The sequence below is a fragment of the Gopherus flavomarginatus genome, chromosome 9 (genome assembly GCF_025201925.1).
Source record: "Gopherus flavomarginatus isolate rGopFla2 chromosome 9, rGopFla2.mat.asm, whole genome shotgun sequence".
Classification (NCBI taxonomy): domain Eukaryota; kingdom Metazoa; phylum Chordata; order Testudines; family Testudinidae; genus Gopherus; species Gopherus flavomarginatus.
This window is the reverse complement of record NC_066625.1, coordinates 92,119,322-92,135,603: the sequence shown is the minus strand read 5'-3', so window position 1 is coordinate 92,135,603 and position 16,282 is coordinate 92,119,322. Positions and strand designations below refer to the sequence as shown.

The 16,282-nt window shown below is 63.4% G+C and overlaps 1 protein-coding gene across 2 annotated transcripts in view; it reads left to right on the top strand.

Annotated features, from left to right (window-relative positions):
- The window catches only part of FES (FES proto-oncogene, tyrosine kinase), a 46,678-nt gene extending 36,790 nt beyond the window's left edge, over positions 1-9,888 (top strand). For both annotated transcript variants that reach the window (XM_050967222.1, XM_050967220.1), the window contains exons 15-19: positions 2,773-2,867; positions 3,100-3,223; positions 8,347-8,504; positions 9,005-9,127; positions 9,379-9,888. In XM_050967222.1, coding sequence (XP_050823179.1) covers positions 2,773-2,867; positions 3,100-3,223; positions 8,347-8,504; positions 9,005-9,127; positions 9,379-9,521 — 643 coding nt within the window. In that variant the 3' untranslated portion in view covers positions 9,522-9,888. The remainder of the gene's footprint in view (positions 1-2,772; positions 2,868-3,099; positions 3,224-8,346; positions 8,505-9,004; positions 9,128-9,378) is intronic.
- The last annotated feature ends 6,394 nt before the right edge of the window (positions 9,889-16,282 follow it).

Below are 16,282 nucleotides of genomic sequence, written 5' to 3'. Positions count from 1 at the left end.
CCTAGCGCCGTGGGTCTCTGCCCCCCAGCTCCATGCTCTGTCCCTCAGTGCTGCGCCCTCCCTCCCAGCACTGCGGGCCTCTGCCCCCCAGCTCCACGCTCTGTCCCTCAGTGCTACCCCCTTCCCCCCAGCGCCGGGGACTCTGCCCTCCAGCTCCACGTTCTGTCTCCCAGTGCCGTGGGTCTCTGCCCCCCAGCTCCACACTCTGTCCCCAAGTGCTGTGCCCTTCCCCTCTAGCACCCGGGTCTCTGGCCCCCCGCCTCCATACTCTGTCCCCCCAGTGCCATGCTCTTCTACCCCAGTGCCGTGGGTCTCTGCCCCCCAGCTCCACGCTCTGTCCCCTAGTGCTGCGCCCTTGCCCACCAGCGCCCGGGTCTCTGCCCCCCCGGCTCCGTACTCTGTCCCTCAGTGCCATGCTGTTCCCCCCTAGCGCCGCGGGTCTCTGCCCCCCAGCTCCATGCTCTGTCCCTCAGTGCTGCGCCCTCCCTCCCAGCACTGTGGGTCTCTGCCCCCCAGCTCCACGCTCTGTCCCCTAGTGCTGCGCCCTTCCCCCCCAGCACTGTGGGTCTCTGCCCCCTAGTGCTGCACTCTTCCCCCCCAGCGCCGCGGGTCTCTGCCCCCCAGCTCCACGCTCTGTCCCCAAGTGCTGCGCCCTTGCCCGCCAGCGCCCGGGTCTCTGCCCCCCTGGCTCCATACTCTGTCCCCCAGTGCCATGCTGTTCCCCTCTAGTGCTGTGGGTCTCTGCCCCCCCAGTGCCATGGATCTCTACCCCCCAGCTCCACACTCTGTGCACTAGAGCTGCGCCCTTCCCCCCCAGCACCGCGGGTCTCTGCCCCTCAGCAACACACTCTGCCCCCCAGCGCCATGGGTCTCTGCCCCCCAGCTCCACGCTCTGCCCCCCAGTGCTGCACCCTTCCCCCCCAGCGCCGTGGGTCTCTGCCCCCCAGCTCCACACTCTGCCCCCCAGCACAGTGGCTCTCTTCCCCACAGCTCCATGCTCTTCCCCCCAGCACCATGGTTCTCTGTCCCCCTGCTCTACGCTGTTCCCCAGTGCAGCGCTTTTCCCCCAGCGCCGTGGGCCTCTGCCCCCCAGTTCCACGCTCTGCCCTGAGGGGTCATGTCAAGGTTTTTTCCCCCACTTTGAACTTTAGAGTACAAATGTGGGGACCTGCATGGACACTTCTAAGCTTAATTACTAGCTTAGATCTGGTAACACTGCCACCAGCCAGAAATTTCAGTGTCTGGGGCACTATCTCTCCCCCCAAAACTCTCCCCTCCCTGGGTGGCCTTGAGGGACTTCACCAGTTCCCTGGGGAACTCAGATCCAAACCCCTTGGATCTTAAAACTAGGAGAAATTAACCATCCCCGTCTCCTTTCCCCCCACTAATCCCTGGGGAGTCCAGACCCAATCTCCTTGGATCTTAAAACAAGGAAAAATCAATCAGGTTCTTAAAAAGAAAGCTTTTAATTAAAGAAGAAAGGTAAAAATCATCTCTGTAAAATCAGGATGGAAAATACTTTACAGGGTAATCAGATTCGTATAGACCAGAGGACCCCCCTCTAGCCTTAGGTTCAAAGTTACAGCAAGCAGAGGTAAAATCCTTCCAGCAAAAAGGAACATTTACAAGTTGAGAAAACAAAAATAAGACTAACTCGCCTTGCCTGGCTGTTACTTACAAGTTTGAAAAATGAGAGACTGGTTCAGAAAGATTTGGGGAGCCTGGATTGATGTTTGGTCCCTCTTAGTCCCAAGAGCGAACAACCCCCAAAACAAAGAGCACAAACAAAGACTTCCCCCCACTAAGATTTGAAAGTATCTTGTCCCCTATTGGTCCTCTGGTCAGGTGTCAGCCAGGTTTACTGAGCATCTTAACCCTTTACAGGTAAAAGAGACATTAACCCTTAACCATCTGTTTATGACAGGCCATTTGCCAGCAGGGGTGGGGAGGGGGCTTTGGGGATTCTGGGCTTGCTTAAATTTAAATTAAAAGTTTTTCTGGATCAAAATCTTCTGGAGCTTGTGGGGACTCCAAATCTAGCATGGACCAGGGACCCCCCCAGACCCGACAGGAACAGAGGATCCCAAACAAACCCAGCCTGGACAGTGGGTCCCCAAGCCCAGGGCGATGGGAGGTGGCTAGGTGCCGTCCGTGCTGTTGAAATGTACTGAAAGAGAAGATCCCCTGCTGGCTGTTGTGACTGGTTGTGATGGCCAGTGGGTGACAGCTGGGGGGTGACAGCTGGGGGTGATGGCCAGCAGGTGACAGCTGGGGGTGATGGCCAGGGTGTGACGGCTAGTGGGTGACAGCCAGGGGTGACAGCTGGGGGTGATGGCCAGCAGGTGACAGCCGGGGGTGACTGCTGTGGGTGATGGCCAGTGAGTGACAGCTGGAGGTGACAGCTGGGGGTGACTGCTGGGGGTGACAGCCAGTGGGTGACAGCCGGGGGTGATGGCCAGGGGGTGAAGGCCAGTGGGTGACGGCCAGCAGGTGACAGCCAGGGGTGACAGCCAGCAGGTGACGGCCAGGGGTGACAGCTGGGGGGTGATAGCTGGGGGTGACAGCCAGCAGGTGACAACCAGGGGTGACTGCTGGGGGGTGATGGCCAGCAGGAGACAGCTGGGGGTGACAGCCAGGGGGCGATTGCTGGGGGTGATGGCCAGGGGGTAACGGCCAGCAGGTGACAGACACGGGTGACCGCTGCGGGTGACAGCTGGGGGTGACGGCCAAGGGGTGACAGCAAGGGGGTGACTGGCGCGTCTCTGTCTCCAGGATCCTGAAGCAGTACAGCCACCCCAACATCGTCAAGCTCATTGGCATCTGCACCCAGAAGCTGCCCATCTACATCGTCATGGAGCTGGTGCAGGGTGAGTCCTGCCCCCCCCACACACACACACAGCCTGGCCTGCTGTTGCCCTGGCCCTGGCCCCCATCCCCTCCTCCCTCCAGTTCACTCCCGGTGAGCCCTGCTTCCCGCACCCTGGACCCTGAACATCTCCCAGCCGCACTCCTCCCCCCCGCCCAGGGTTGGTGGCAGGTGCCTGGGTCCTGCAGCCCTGCCCCTAACTCCCTAAGGTCAGCACTACCCTGCCCCCACAGGGGGGGACTTCCTGACCTTCCTGCGCAGCGAGGGGCAGCAGCTGAAGGTGAAGGAGCTGCTCAAGATGACGGCGAATGCTGCTGCTGGGATGGAGTATCTGGAGAGCAAGCACTGCATCCACCGGTGAGACCAGAGCCCAGCCGAGATCCGGGCCCCCAGTGCCCCGGGCGCTGCCCAGAGCCCAGCCGAGATCCGGGCCCCCAGTGCCCCGGGCGCTGCCCAGAGCCCAGCTGTGATAGGGGCCCCCAGTGCCCCGGGCGCTGCCCAGACCTCAGCTGAGATCTGGGCCCCCAGTGCCCCGGGCGCTGCCCAGAGCCCAGCTGTGATAGGGGCCCCAAGTGCCCCGGGCGCTGCCCAGAGCCCAGCTGTGATAGGGGCCCCAAGTGCCACGGGCGCTGCCCAGAGCCCAGCTGTGATAGGGGCCCCAAGTGCCCCGGGCACTGCCCAGAGCCCAGCTGTGATGGGGCCCCCAGTGCCCCGGGCGCTGCCCAGACCTCAGCTGAGATCCGGGCCCCCAGTGCCCCGGGCGCTGCCCAGACCTCAGCTGAGATCTGGGCCCCCAGTGCCCCGGGCGCTGCCCAGACCTCAGCTGAGATCCGGGCCCCCAGTGCCCCGGGCGCTGCCCAGACCTCAGCTGAGATCTGGGCCCCCAGTGCCCCGGGCGCTGCCCAGAGCCCAGCTGTGATAGGGGCCCCCCATGCCCCAGGCGCTGCCCAGAGCCCAGCTGTGATAGGGGCCCCCATGACCCGGGCGCTGCCCAGAGCCCAGCTGTGATAGGGGCCCCAAGTGCCCCGGGCGCTGCCCAGAGCCCAGCTGTGATAGGGGCCCCAAGTGCCCCGGGCGCTGCCCAGAGCCCAGCTGAGATCTGGGCCCCCAGTGCCCCGGGCGCTGCCCAGACCTCAGCTGAGATCCGGGCCCCCAGTGCCCCGGGCGCTGCCCAGAGCCCAGCTGTGATAGGGGCCCCCAGTGCCCCGGGCGCTGCCCAGACCTCAGCTGAGATCTGGGCCCCCAGTGCCCCGGGCGCTGCCCAGAGCCCAGCTGTGATAGGGGCCCCCCATGCCCCAGGCGCTGCCCAGAGCCCAGCTGTGATAGGGGCCCCAAGTGCCCCGGGCGCTGCCCAGACCTCAGCTGAGATCCGGGCCCCCAGTGCCCCGGGCGCTGCCCAGAGCCCAGCTGTGATAGGGGCCCCCAGTGCCCCGGGCGCTGCCCAGACCTCAGCTGAGATCTGGGCCCCCAGTGCCCCGGGCGCTGCCCAGAGCCCAGCTGTGATAGGGGCCCCCCATGCCCCAGGCGCTGCCCAGAGCCCAGCTGTGATAGGGGCCCCAAGTGCCCCGGGCGCTGCCCAGAGCCTAGCTGTGATAGGGGCCCTGAGTGCCCCGGGCGCTGCCCAGACCTCAGCTGAGATCTGGGCCCCCAGTGCCCCGGGCGCTGCCCAGAGCCCAGCTGTGATAGGGGCCCCAAGTGCCCCGGGCGCTGCCCAGAGCCCAGCTGTGATAGGGGCCCCGAGTGCCCCGGGCGCTGCCCAGACCTCAGCTGAGATCTGGGCCCCCAGTGCCCCGGGCGCTGCCCAGAGCCCAGCTGTGATAGGGGCCCCAAGTGCCCCGGGCGCTGCCCAGAGCCCAGCTGTGATAGGGGCCCCAAGTGCCCCGGGCGCTGCCCAGAGCCCAGCTGTGATAGGGGCCCCGAGTGCCCCGGGCGCTGCCCAGACCTCAGCTGAGATCTGGGCCCCCAGTGCCCCGGGCGCTGCCCAGAGCCCAGCTGTGATAGGGGCCCCAAGTGCCCCGGGCGCTGCCCAGAGCCCAGCTGTGATAGGGGCCCCCAGTGCCCCGGGCGCTGCCCAGAGCCCAGCTGTGATAGGGGCCCCGAGTGCCCCGGGCGCTGCCCAGAGCCCAGCTGTGATAGGGGCCCTGAGTGCCCCGGGCGCTGCCCAGAGCCCAGCTGTGATAGGGGCCCCCCATGCCCCGGGCGCTGCCCAGAGCCTAGCTGTGATAGGGGCCCCCGGCCGATGCCCAGAGCCCAGCCGAGATCGGGGCCCCGAGTGCCCCAGGTGCTGCCCAGAGCCCAGCCGAGATCCGGGCCCCCAGTGCCCCGGGCGCTGCCCAGACCTCAGCTGAGATCTGGGCCCCCCCATGCCCCAGGCGCTGCCCAGAGCCCAGCTGTGATAGGGGCCCCCATGACCCGGGCGCTGCCCAGAGCCCAGCTGTGATAGGGGCCCCAAGTGCCCCGGGCGCTGCCCAGAGCCCAGCTGTGATAGGGGCCCCAAGTGCCCCGGGCGCTGCCCAGAGCCCAGCTGAGATCTGGGCCCCCAGTGCCCCGGGCGCTGCCCAGACCTCAGCTGAGATCCGGGCCCCCAGTGCCCCGGGCGCTGCCCAGAGCCCAGCTGTGATAGGGGCCCCCAGTGCCCCGGGCGCTGCCCAGACCTCAGCTGAGATCTGGGCCCCCAGTGCCCCGGGCGCTGCCCAGAGCCCAGCTGTGATAGGGGCCCCCCATGCCCCAGGCGCTGCCCAGAGCCCAGCTGTGATAGGGGCCCCCATGACCCGGGCGCTGCCCAGAGCCCAGCTGTGATAGGGGCCCCAAGTGCCCCGGGCGCTGCCCAGAGCCCAGCTGTGATAGGGGCCCCAAGTGCCCCGGGCGCTGCCCAGAGCCTAGCTGTGATAGGGGCCCTGAGTGCCCCGGGCGCTGCCCAGACCTCAGCTGAGATCTGGGCCCCCAGTGCCCCGGGCGCTGCCCAGAGCCCAGCTGTGATAGGGGCCCCAAGTGCCCCGGGCGCTGCCCAGAGCCCAGCTGTGATAGGGGCCCCGAGTGCCCCGGGCGCTGCCCAGAGCCTAGCTGTGATAGGGGCCCCGAGTGCCCCGGGCGCTGCCCAGACCTCAGCTGAGATCTGGGCCCCCAGTGCCCCGGGCGCTGCCCAGAGCCCAGCTGTGATAGGGGCCCCAAGTGCCCCGGGCGCTGCCCAGAGCCCAGCTGTGATAGGGGCCCCCAGTGCCCCGGGCGCTGCCCAGAGCCCAGCTGTGATAGGGGCCCCGAGTGCCCCGGGCGCTGCCCAGAGCCCAGCTGTGATAGGGGCCCCAAGTGCCTCGGGCGCTGCCCAGAGCCTAGCTGTGATAGGGGCCCTGAGTGCCCCGGGCGCTGCCCAGAGCCCAGCTGTGATAGGGGCCCCCCATGCCCCGGGCGCTGCCCAGAGCCTAGCTGTGATAGGGGCCCCCGGCCGATGCCCAGAGCCCAGCCGAGATCGGGGCCCCGAGTGCCCCAGGTGCTGCCCAGAGCCCAGCCGAGATCCGGGCCCCCAGTGCCCCGGGCGCTGCCCAGACCTCAGCTGAGATCTGGGCCCCCAGTGCCCCGGGCGCTGCCCAGAGCCCAGCTGTGATAGGGGCCCCCCAGTGCCCCAGGCGCTGCCCAGAGCCCAGCTGTGATAGGGGCCCTGAGTGCCCCGGGCGCTGCCCAGAGCCCAGCTGTGATAGGGGCCCCCCATGCCCCAGGCGCTGCCCAGAGCCTAGCTGTGATAGGGGCCCCCGGCCGATGCCCAGAGCCCAGCCGAGATCGGGGCCCCGAGTGCCCCAGGTGCTGCCCAGAGCCCAGCTGAGATCGGGGCCCCGAGTGCCCCAGGCGCTGCCCAGAGCCCAGCTGTGATAGGGGCCCCCCATGACCCGGGCGCTGCCCAGAGCCTAGCTGTGATAGGGGCCACCGGCCGATGCCCAGAGCCCAGCCGAGATCGGGGCCCCGAGTGCCCCAGGTGCTGCCCAGAGCCCAGCTGTGATAGGGGCCCCCAAGTGCCCCGGGCGCTGCCCAGACCCCAGCCGAGATCGGGGCCCCCAGTGCCACGGGCGCTGCCCAGAGCCCAGCTGTGATTGGGGCCCCCGAGTGCCCCGGGTGCTGCCCAGAGCCCAGCCGAGATCGGGGCCCCCAGTGCCCCCAGCGCTGCCCAGACCCCAGCTGTGATAGGGGCCCCCCATACCCGAGGCGCTGCCCAGAGCCCAGCTGTGATAGGGGCCCTCGCGTGCCCCGGGCACTGCCCAGACCCCAGCCGCAATCGGGGCCCCTAGTGCCCCAAGCGCTGCCCAGAGCCCAGTTGTGATAGGGGTCCCCGCGTGCCTTGGGCGTTGCCCAGACCCCAGCTGCGATCAGGGCCCCCAGGGCCCCAGGCTCTGCCCAGAGCCCAGCTGTGATAGGAGCCCCCAGGTGCTGCCCAGAGCCCAGCCGAGATCGGGGTTCCCATGTGCCCCAGTCGCTGCCCAAAGCCCAGCTGAGCTCGGGGCCCTTGCATGCCCTGGGGACTGCCCAGACCCAGCCAAGATTGGGGCCCCCAGTGCCTCAGGCGCTGCCCAGAGTCCAGCTGTGATAGGGCCCCCCCGTGCCCCGGGTGCTGGCCAGACCCCAGCCGAGATCAGGGTCCCCCGCGTGCCTCAGACACTGCACAAAGCTCAGCTGTTATAGGGGCCCCCGCTGCCCAGAGCCCAGCTGTGATAGGGGCCCCCGGGCGCTGCCCAGGCCCCAGCCGCGATCGGGGCCCCCAGTGCCTCGGGCACTGCCCAGAGCCCAGCTGTGATAGGGGCCCCCGCATGCCCCAGGCACTGCCCAGACCCCAGCCGAGATCAGGGTCCCCCAGTGGCCCAGGCACTGCTCAGACCCCAGCCAAGATCGGGGCCCCCAAGTGCCCCGGGTGCTGCCCAGACCCCAGCTGGGATTGGGGGCCCCGAGCATCCCAGTCACTGCCTGGATATCAGCTGCGCTCGGGGCCCCTGAGTATGCTGGACACTGTGGGTGATACCAGCCCATGGTCTGCCAGCGAGTACCTGTCCTGAGAGCTGGGAAGGCTCCTGTGAGATACCCGCTGGGTTAATGCCCTGCCCTTCCCCAGAGACCTGGCGGCGTCCCTGTCTGGGGTCACCATGTTTCTGCAGCCCTCCTTCCCCAGGGCTCCCCATGGAAGGGAGCGTCCTTGTCCCATGTGACAGATGGGGACTGGGGCCCCGGGACGGTGTCTCCCACAGAGCTGGAGCTGCGGCTAGAGCCCAGAGTCCTGACTTCTCTGCCTCCTCTGCCAGCAGGCCCTAGTGCCCCCCGGGAGATGGGCTAGGTAGGGGTCCTCAGGCGGGTCGACTTTCTCCAAGCCGTTCGTGCCCTTGGCCTGCTGGGGCCCACCTGCCATGGGTGAGGAGCGGGTCAAGGCTGGGGCTTCCAGAGTCTCTGTAGCCAGTAGCCTGGTGGGCTGCAGGGCCTGGCGCTCAGCTGCTCCTCTCCCGCAGGGACCTCGCAGCTCGTAACTGCCTGGTGACGGAGAAGAACTTGCTGAAGATCAGTGACTTTGGGATGTCGCGGGAGGAGGAGGACGGGATCTACGCCTCCACAGGAGGCATGAAGCAGATTCCTGTGAAATGGACGGCGCCAGAGGCACTGAACTATGGTACAGCATTGCTTGCTGCAGCTCCCAGTTCGGTCACGCTGAGCTGGTGCCCTCTGCAGGCCGCCAAGGCCGCCTAGCACCACGCACGGCACCAGCGGAAGGCACTTGCCAACAGCAAGAAAGAACCCAGGAGTCCTGGCTACGAGTCCCCTAGACCACCCGGCTCCTCGTGCTTCCCTCAGGCCCCACACGGCGAGCGGGCGTGGGCACACCACAGCCCTGCCCAGCCCTTTGCCTGTGGCTATTTACCCGGGGTGGCTGGTCTCCTGGTGTCCCCTCAGCTGGATCCCTCTGGCTGGGGCAGCAGGAGGCCATGGGAAGGGGGGTCAGATGCTGCGTCCCAGTTGGACCCAGGATGGCGTCTCTGCAGGGAGTGGGGGCTGCCCAGGCTGCCGCACAGTGAGTGCCTGCCTAGGAGCCCCAAGGGGGCTGGAGCACCTGGGGAGAGGCTGAAGGTCTCCATGCTCCCTGCCCCTTGCCTGAAGCCCCCCTCTCCCCAGGCCGCTACTCCTCAGAGAGCGACGTCTGGAGCTTCGGGATCCTGCTGTGGGAAGCCTTCAGCCTGGGCGCCATCCCCTATTCCAATCTGAGCAACACCCAGACACGCGAAGCCATTGAGCAAGGTGAGCAGGCTCTGCCCCGCCAGGCCCCCATCTCCCCACGAGCAGGACGTGCCTGGGCTGCTGCCAGCCTGGAGCCGCCCTTGCCCCCACCCCAGGGCACCATCATGCCTGTGGCAGAAGCGGGGAGGGAGCCATGCTGCCCAGGGGATCCCCTCTGGTGAGCAGCTGCCAGAGGCTGAGGGTGTTTCCAGCTCTCTATAGCCCTGGGGGCAGGGTGCCCTGTGCCCTGAGCCTGCTGCGTCTCTCCCCAGGGGTGCGGCTAGACCCCCCCGAGCAGTGTCCTGAGGACGTGTACAGACTGATGCAGCGGTGCTGGGAGTACGATCCCCGGAAACGGCCCAGCTTCAGCACCATTCACCAGGAGCTCATCAGCATCCGCAAGAGGCAGCGGTAACAGACCACGGGCTCCCAGGCCAGGAGACGCTGCCCTGGGCTGGAGCTGTCAGCCTAGGACCCTTGGGCAGAGCCCACACCAGTGCCGACTGCCCCCAGCGGCACTGTGAACGCCCGGTGTGACCACCCGTGGACTCGTTTTCCACCATGGCCTGGGTCAGCACAGGCTCCAGCCATCGCCGTCGGCCAGCCCCAGGCTGTTGGTTGCCTCCTGGGTGCAGAGAGACCCTGGACCGTAGGGTCTCCAGCCTGTGCAGCTCCATCCCCTGTGCCTGCCCCAGCTGTCAAGCTGTGGGACAGATGGGCCAAGCCCTTCTCTTCTGCTCTGGGGGAGTATTTCCTCTGGAATAAAAACCCCCCCCTCCTCACCCAGTCAGTGCTGCGGCACCCAAAGGGATTGCAGGGCCTGCACTGGGTCCCTGGGGAACAGCCTCTGTGGGGACCTGCTCAGACGAACTGGCCCCTTCTGCCCCTGCAGGGTGCTCCCGAGGGCCTCGGAGCCAAAGCTGCTGCCAGAGCCCCACCCCTGGTCTTTCTGTGCATTGCCAGGAGCCTGGGGGTCGGCCTAGCCTGGGTCCGGGGCATGGGCGGCCAGGCAGAAGAAGCTGCTTGGCACTAGGACACAGACGTGTTCTGCAGCCCAGAGAGCTGTGCCCAGAGCCCCACGCTCCCAGGGCGCCAGTTACTCAGACCAGCAGCACACAGGGAGCCCCTCACCGCGGGGCTGGGCCACGGGTATCCATGGAGCTAGGCACATGCCTGTGTGACTGACGGCCCAAGACAGTCTCTGGCTGGCACCTGATCTGTATACATGCTCCCAGGGTGGGCAGCCGCACCCGTGTGACTGGAAATCCGGCTGTGGCCATGCCAGCCAGTGCCATGGGCTGTGCCCCTCGCTAAGACAGCTGTGTTCAGTTCTAGGCACCAGAAATGGCTCTGGCAGGGGCCAGCATATCGTGTCTTAGGCAGGGCCTTGCCCTCTGTGCTGACAAGGCCTTCCCAGTGCCTGGAGCTGGCCAGCCCCAGCATTTACCGACGTTCTGGACTCCGTGTGTGGCCATAGCACCAGTGGCCCTGGTCAGGGCTCCACTGTGCCAGGCGCTGTACAGCCACATCCACCTGCCCCCCGGAGCTACAGTCTGAGCATAGCAGGGCCGACAGGTGCATGCTGTGACGAGTGTGAAGCTTGGTAAGATTTGTATGTTGCCAATGAATGCCCCAGTTTCCCGCTGTGCTTTGTACTGCTGTGCTGTCACGGATCCCCAGGATCTCTTCGGTGCCTCTGCTATTAAATTGTCCCTTGGAATCACCCCTTCAGTGTGCCAGTCCCCCCAGGGATCCCCTCCTCCTTCAGGGTAGCCCAAGCCTCTGGGCTCCAGCCTCCTGTTTCACAGCATGAGCTCTGCCTGGCAGAAACTCGCTGCCTTCACCAGGGATCACAGCACCTGGGCCAGTGTCTGCAGTGACCCCAGGCAGCCTCTTCCAAACCAAGGAGGGTTTGTTAGTCACGTGGCACAGGGCATTGCATGGCCGTAGCTGCTCTGGCAGTCCCGCAGGGGAGCCCTGGGTCTCGCCACAGGCCAGCTCGTCAGACAGCTGCCTGACACCTTTCCCTGAGCTGGAGAATCGGGGCGGAGGCGGGAGGAAATTGCCTTCCTCTTGGGCCTGGGCTACATGCCAAAGCCAGGTCACCGTAGCCAAGTCACCGTGCATGTGGCTGCACTTCAGTTTGCCTCCCACCGATGGCTGAGCCCCTTTGTGCCCCCGAGCAGTGATGAGCCAGGGCCATGCCTGGGGGTCGGCGCAGCACACACGTAGACACTGCCTTGCCTATGTCGGCCCTGACAGGCCTCCAGCTCCCTGCGGCCAGGAGACCTCCCCTCCCTCTTCAAGCTGCTGCCAAGGTTTGAAATGCCTTTTCCTGGTTGTCTGGCTCTTGTCTAGAACCTTGTCAGCTTCAACATGGGGCAGGCATTGAACTTGGTGATGGCATTAAGCCTCTGGTAATCCACACAAAACCAGACTGACCCATCCTTCTTGGGGATCATCACCACAGGCGAGGCCCAGGGGCTGGCGGATGGCTGGATCACCCCTGAAGCCAGCATGTCACTGACCGCTCTCTCCAGGTTCTGGGCCATTTTCCAGTGACCCAGAAAGGGGAGCATCTTACAGGCGGGTGGGCTCCTGTCTCCACCTGGTGGACAGCCAGGTCATGAGCCCAGGCCGGTTGGAGAACAGCTGCTGGTAGGAACCCAGCACCCCTCGGATCTCTGCCTCCTGAGTGGGGGTTAGCAGGTCAGAGAGGGGAACTGATTCCAGCCAAGGGCCAGACCCTATCTCAGGGAACAGATCCACCAGGGAATCATAGACTCATAGGTCAGAAGGGACCAATCTGATCATCTAGTCTGACCTCCTGCACAAGGCAGGCCACAGAACCCCACCCATCCAATTTTATCATCTCCCTGCTCCTTCCACTGCCACACACGGCCAGTACCAAATGCTCCCTGTCCCAGTACGGCTTCATCATGTTGACGTGGTACACCTGGTGGCTGTGAGCCCGGTTAGCAGGGGCGGCTCCAGGCCCCAGCACACCAAGCATGTGCTTGGGGCGACAAGCCACGGGGGGCGCTCTGCCGGTCGCTGCGAGGGCGGCAGGCAGGCTGCCTTCATCGGCTTGCCTGCAGAGGGTCCGCTGGTCCCGCGGCTTCGGAGGACCTCCCGCAGGACCCTCCGCGGGCAAGCCGCCGAAGGCAGCCTGCCTGCCGTGCTTGGGGGCAACAAAATGCCTAGAGCCGCCCCTGCTGGTTAGACAGCTCCACCACATAGTTCATCTCATTCAGCTGCTTGATGAGCTTAAAGGGCCTGTCCCAGGCAGCCTGTAGTTTGTTCTTTCTCATGGGAATAAGACCCATCACCTGATCCCTAGTGGCGAAGGAACAGGCACGTGCTGAGCGGTCGTACCAAACCTTCTGCTTCCCTTGGGCACTGGCTAAATTCTCCCCAGACAAGTCCATGAGCTCAGCGAGCTTTTCCCAGAAAATCAGTACATACTCCACCACTGATTCTCCATCGGGGGAGGCCTTCCCCTCCCATTCATCCCTCATCAAGTACAGGGGTTCCCTCACTCTCCTCCCATACAGCAACTCGAAAGAAGAGAACCCAGATGATTCCTGGGGCACTTCCGGGTACATGACCAGCGGGTGGGGTAAATACTTGTTCCATTCCTGCATGTGCTGGTCCACAAAGGTTTTTAACATCATCTTTAGGTCCCATTGAACCTCTCCGTTGGACTGAGAGTGATACGCTGAGGCCCAGGTGTGTCGGACCCCACACTTCCCCCACAAGCACTGGAGCAGGGTTGACATGAAATTGGAGCCCTGGTCTGTAAGGACCTCCCTGGGGAACCCCACTCTGCTGAAAACAGTCAGCAGTGCATCTACCAGTGTCTGCCTTGATAGAGGACAAGGCCACTGACTCGGGATAATGAGTAACGAAATCTGTCACCACCAGAATGTATTTTTTTCCCTGTCCGAACTGCCTTGCTGAGGGGTCCCACTATGTCCATGGCCTCCTTCTGGAAAGGCTTCTCTGTGATGGGCAGGGGTTTCAAAGCTGCTTTCCCTTTGTCCTGGACCTTCCCCACCCTCTGGCAGGGTCGCAGAACCTGCAGTATTGCTGGACGAGATCAAAGACCCCGGGCCAGTAAAAGTTCTGTAGCAGCCTCTGCCTGGTCTGTTGGATTCCCTGGTGTCTCAAGAGAGGGATATTGTGGGCCTGTGGCAGTACTTCTGGGGGACCACCAGCTCCCCCATGGTTCCATTTCCCCTTGGGGAGCCCATTCCCGGTACAAGAATCCCTTCTCCTGCAGGAATCTCTCCCAGCAGCCTTCTCCAATGGGGTTTGCAGCGCTGTGGCCAGCAAGTTCCCTCAGCTTCTCCAAGGAGGGATCCTTCTGCAGCTCAGCCTGGAACCCAGCGGCTGGGGAAGGGGTGGGGACCTGCTCCCTCTCACTGGCTGGGTCCGAGGCCGCAGCCCCGCCAAGTCCTTTCCCCAGTGGCTCCTTTCCCACTGGGGTAGGGACCTGCACCCCCAGCAAGGCACCGGCCCCGGTGTCAGGGCAGAGTGCTCTTCGCTGGCTCTGGCTATGGGTGATGACTAGGGCACTCTGGGGGCCACCTGGTCAATCTGCCAGGTCAGCCCCCATCAGCACCTTGGTTGGCAACTGATGGTGCATCCCCACATCTTTGGGCCCCTCCTTGGCCCCTCATTTCAGATGTATACTCACCACAGGTATCTTAAACAGGGGCCCGCACACCCTGTCAGGGTCAGGTAGGTGTTGGGCACCACCCAGTCTGGGGCCACCACCTTAGGCCAGGCCAGCGTCACCTCAGCACCCATGTCCCAGTACCCTGTGACCTGCTTCCCATCCACCTCCAGGGGAATGAGGCACTCGGTCCTCAGGGGCCACCCCACCCCCACTCAGTAGACTGAGAACTTTGAATCCTGAGCATCAGGCCCCCGCAGAGGAGCTGGCCTGGGAGTCTCCTTGCTCTTGGGCCAAGGCTAAACTGCCAGCCCCTCCTGCCTGAGGAGCCAGCCCCTCCTCCGGCTGAGCCCCCACCCAGTCAGCCCTGTGAGGGCTCGGTTTGCTCATCCAGTCCCTGAGCTTTTGGCCCAGGGCCCATCTGTGGCTGCTATGCCCACGGTAATTACACCTCAGATCCCGTTGCTCCCCTGGGGCCGGTCGGTCACCTGGCGTATAGGCTGTGCCTCTCAGGAGGGATTTATTTGAGACTCCCCTTCTGCATTGATGTGGGCCTGTCCCCCTGGGATTCCATATCCTGACTAGCTGGCTACAAACTTGTCAGCCAGCCACCCTGCACAGTGCAGGTCCTTCAGCCTCTTGTCCACCAGCCACATCCTCAGGTCAAGGGGACAGAGTTCATATAGTCGCTCCAGCACCATCAGTTCAATCACGTCCTCCTGAGTCTGGGTCTGGGCCCCAGCCCCATTCACCCACCTGTGGGTGTATTCCCCCATCAGCGTGACCAGTTCCAGATACGTCATCCCCTGGGTCTTCTGCACACCCCAGAACCTTTTCCTGTACGCCTCGGGGGTCAGCTCAAACCTGTGCAGCAGGGTTTGTTTGAACAGTTCATAGTCCCTGTCACGTTATTGATTTGAACTGGGACCATATAGAACGTGGTTGCAACCAAAGTCCTGTAATGGCACCAAGTCTTGTATAAAGGGGGTCAAATGAGGTGTCTAAGACAAGGTTATGATTTGCTGGTTATGATTATGCTGTCTGTATGTCTGTATCAATTTTGTAGTTGAAGTTATGAGTATTGGCTCTATACTGTCTATATTTCAAATTTGTGCTGTGCTTCTGGGAGACATCCCAGACAAGCTCTGCCTAGCCTGCTTGATGGCCCATTAAGGACCATCAGCTACACAATTGACCCATGGAGAGAAGGCAGATACGCCTTGTAACTCAGCAAAGTATGCAGGGACTTGCCCATTTGACTCCAGACTCCATTTTGCTGTAATTTTCCACAGTAAGAACAAAGAGGTTCTTACACCTGGAAAAGACTATAAAGGCTGATGCCTCATCTCCATCTTGTCTTCAATCCTGCTTCCTACCTCTGGAGGGATGTAGCTACAAACTGAAGCTCTACACAAAGGACTGAATGACCCATCCCAGCAAGGGATGTTCCAGAGACTTGATTTGAACCTGCAGTTTATTCTATCACTGCTACAAGCCTGAACCAAGAACTTTGCCATTACTGTATGGAATTGACTCCATTTAACCGATTCTAACTCTCATCTTTATCTTTTTCCTTTATGATTAAACCTTTAGATTTTAAATTCTAAAGGATTGGCAACAGCGTGATTTGTGGGTAAGAGCTGATGTGTATATTGACCTGGGTCTGGGGCTTGGTCCTTTGGAATCGAGAGAACCTTTTTCTTTTACTGGGGTGTTGGTTTTCATAACCATTCATCCCCAGGACGGGTGGCACTGGTGGTGACACTGGGAGACTGGAGTGTCTAAGGAAATTGCTTGTGTGACTTGTGGTTAGCCAGTGGGGTGAAACCGAAGTCCTTTTTGTCTGGCTGGTTTGGTTTGCCTTAGAGGTGGAAAACCCCAGCCTTGGGCTGTGACTGCCCTGTTTGAGCAATTGGTCCTGAATTGGCACTCTCAGAACCAGCATTGTTACAGTCCCCTGCTTCCACCCCATCCATCTGGCTGAACATCCCTATGGCTTTGGGACCCAGTAAGGGGGTGAGATGCCGAAGCCTGTCTGCAGGGTCAACCTGGTGCACATTGCAGGCCTTCTCAAAGGCAGTGAGGAAGGCATCTATATCATCCCCTTCCTTAAACTGGAGTTCCCTGCGGGCTTAGCCCCCCTGGGCCCAACCCACTCCACGGAAGGAGCCTCTCTGCTTCTCAGCTCCGCCATCGCCAGTTCATGCTGCCTTGGTCTCTCACGGTCCTGCCGTTCCTTCTTATGGTCCTCCAGCTTTTTCAGTTTCAGCTCCATTTCCAACTCCAACCCTCTCAGCTCCACCAACCAGGCAACTGGGTCTGGAAGATCCCCTGCTGGTCGGGTAGGTGGATCCTAGGGCTGCCTGGCTGCTTTCAGCCCCTCCCACATCCCTGGTTGGGTCGGTGGCCAGGATGATCCTGGGGCTGCCTGGCTGCTCCCAGCCTCTCTCGAGGCCCCAGCTGGGTCAGGAACCGGCTCCTTAGAGTGATCATTCTCC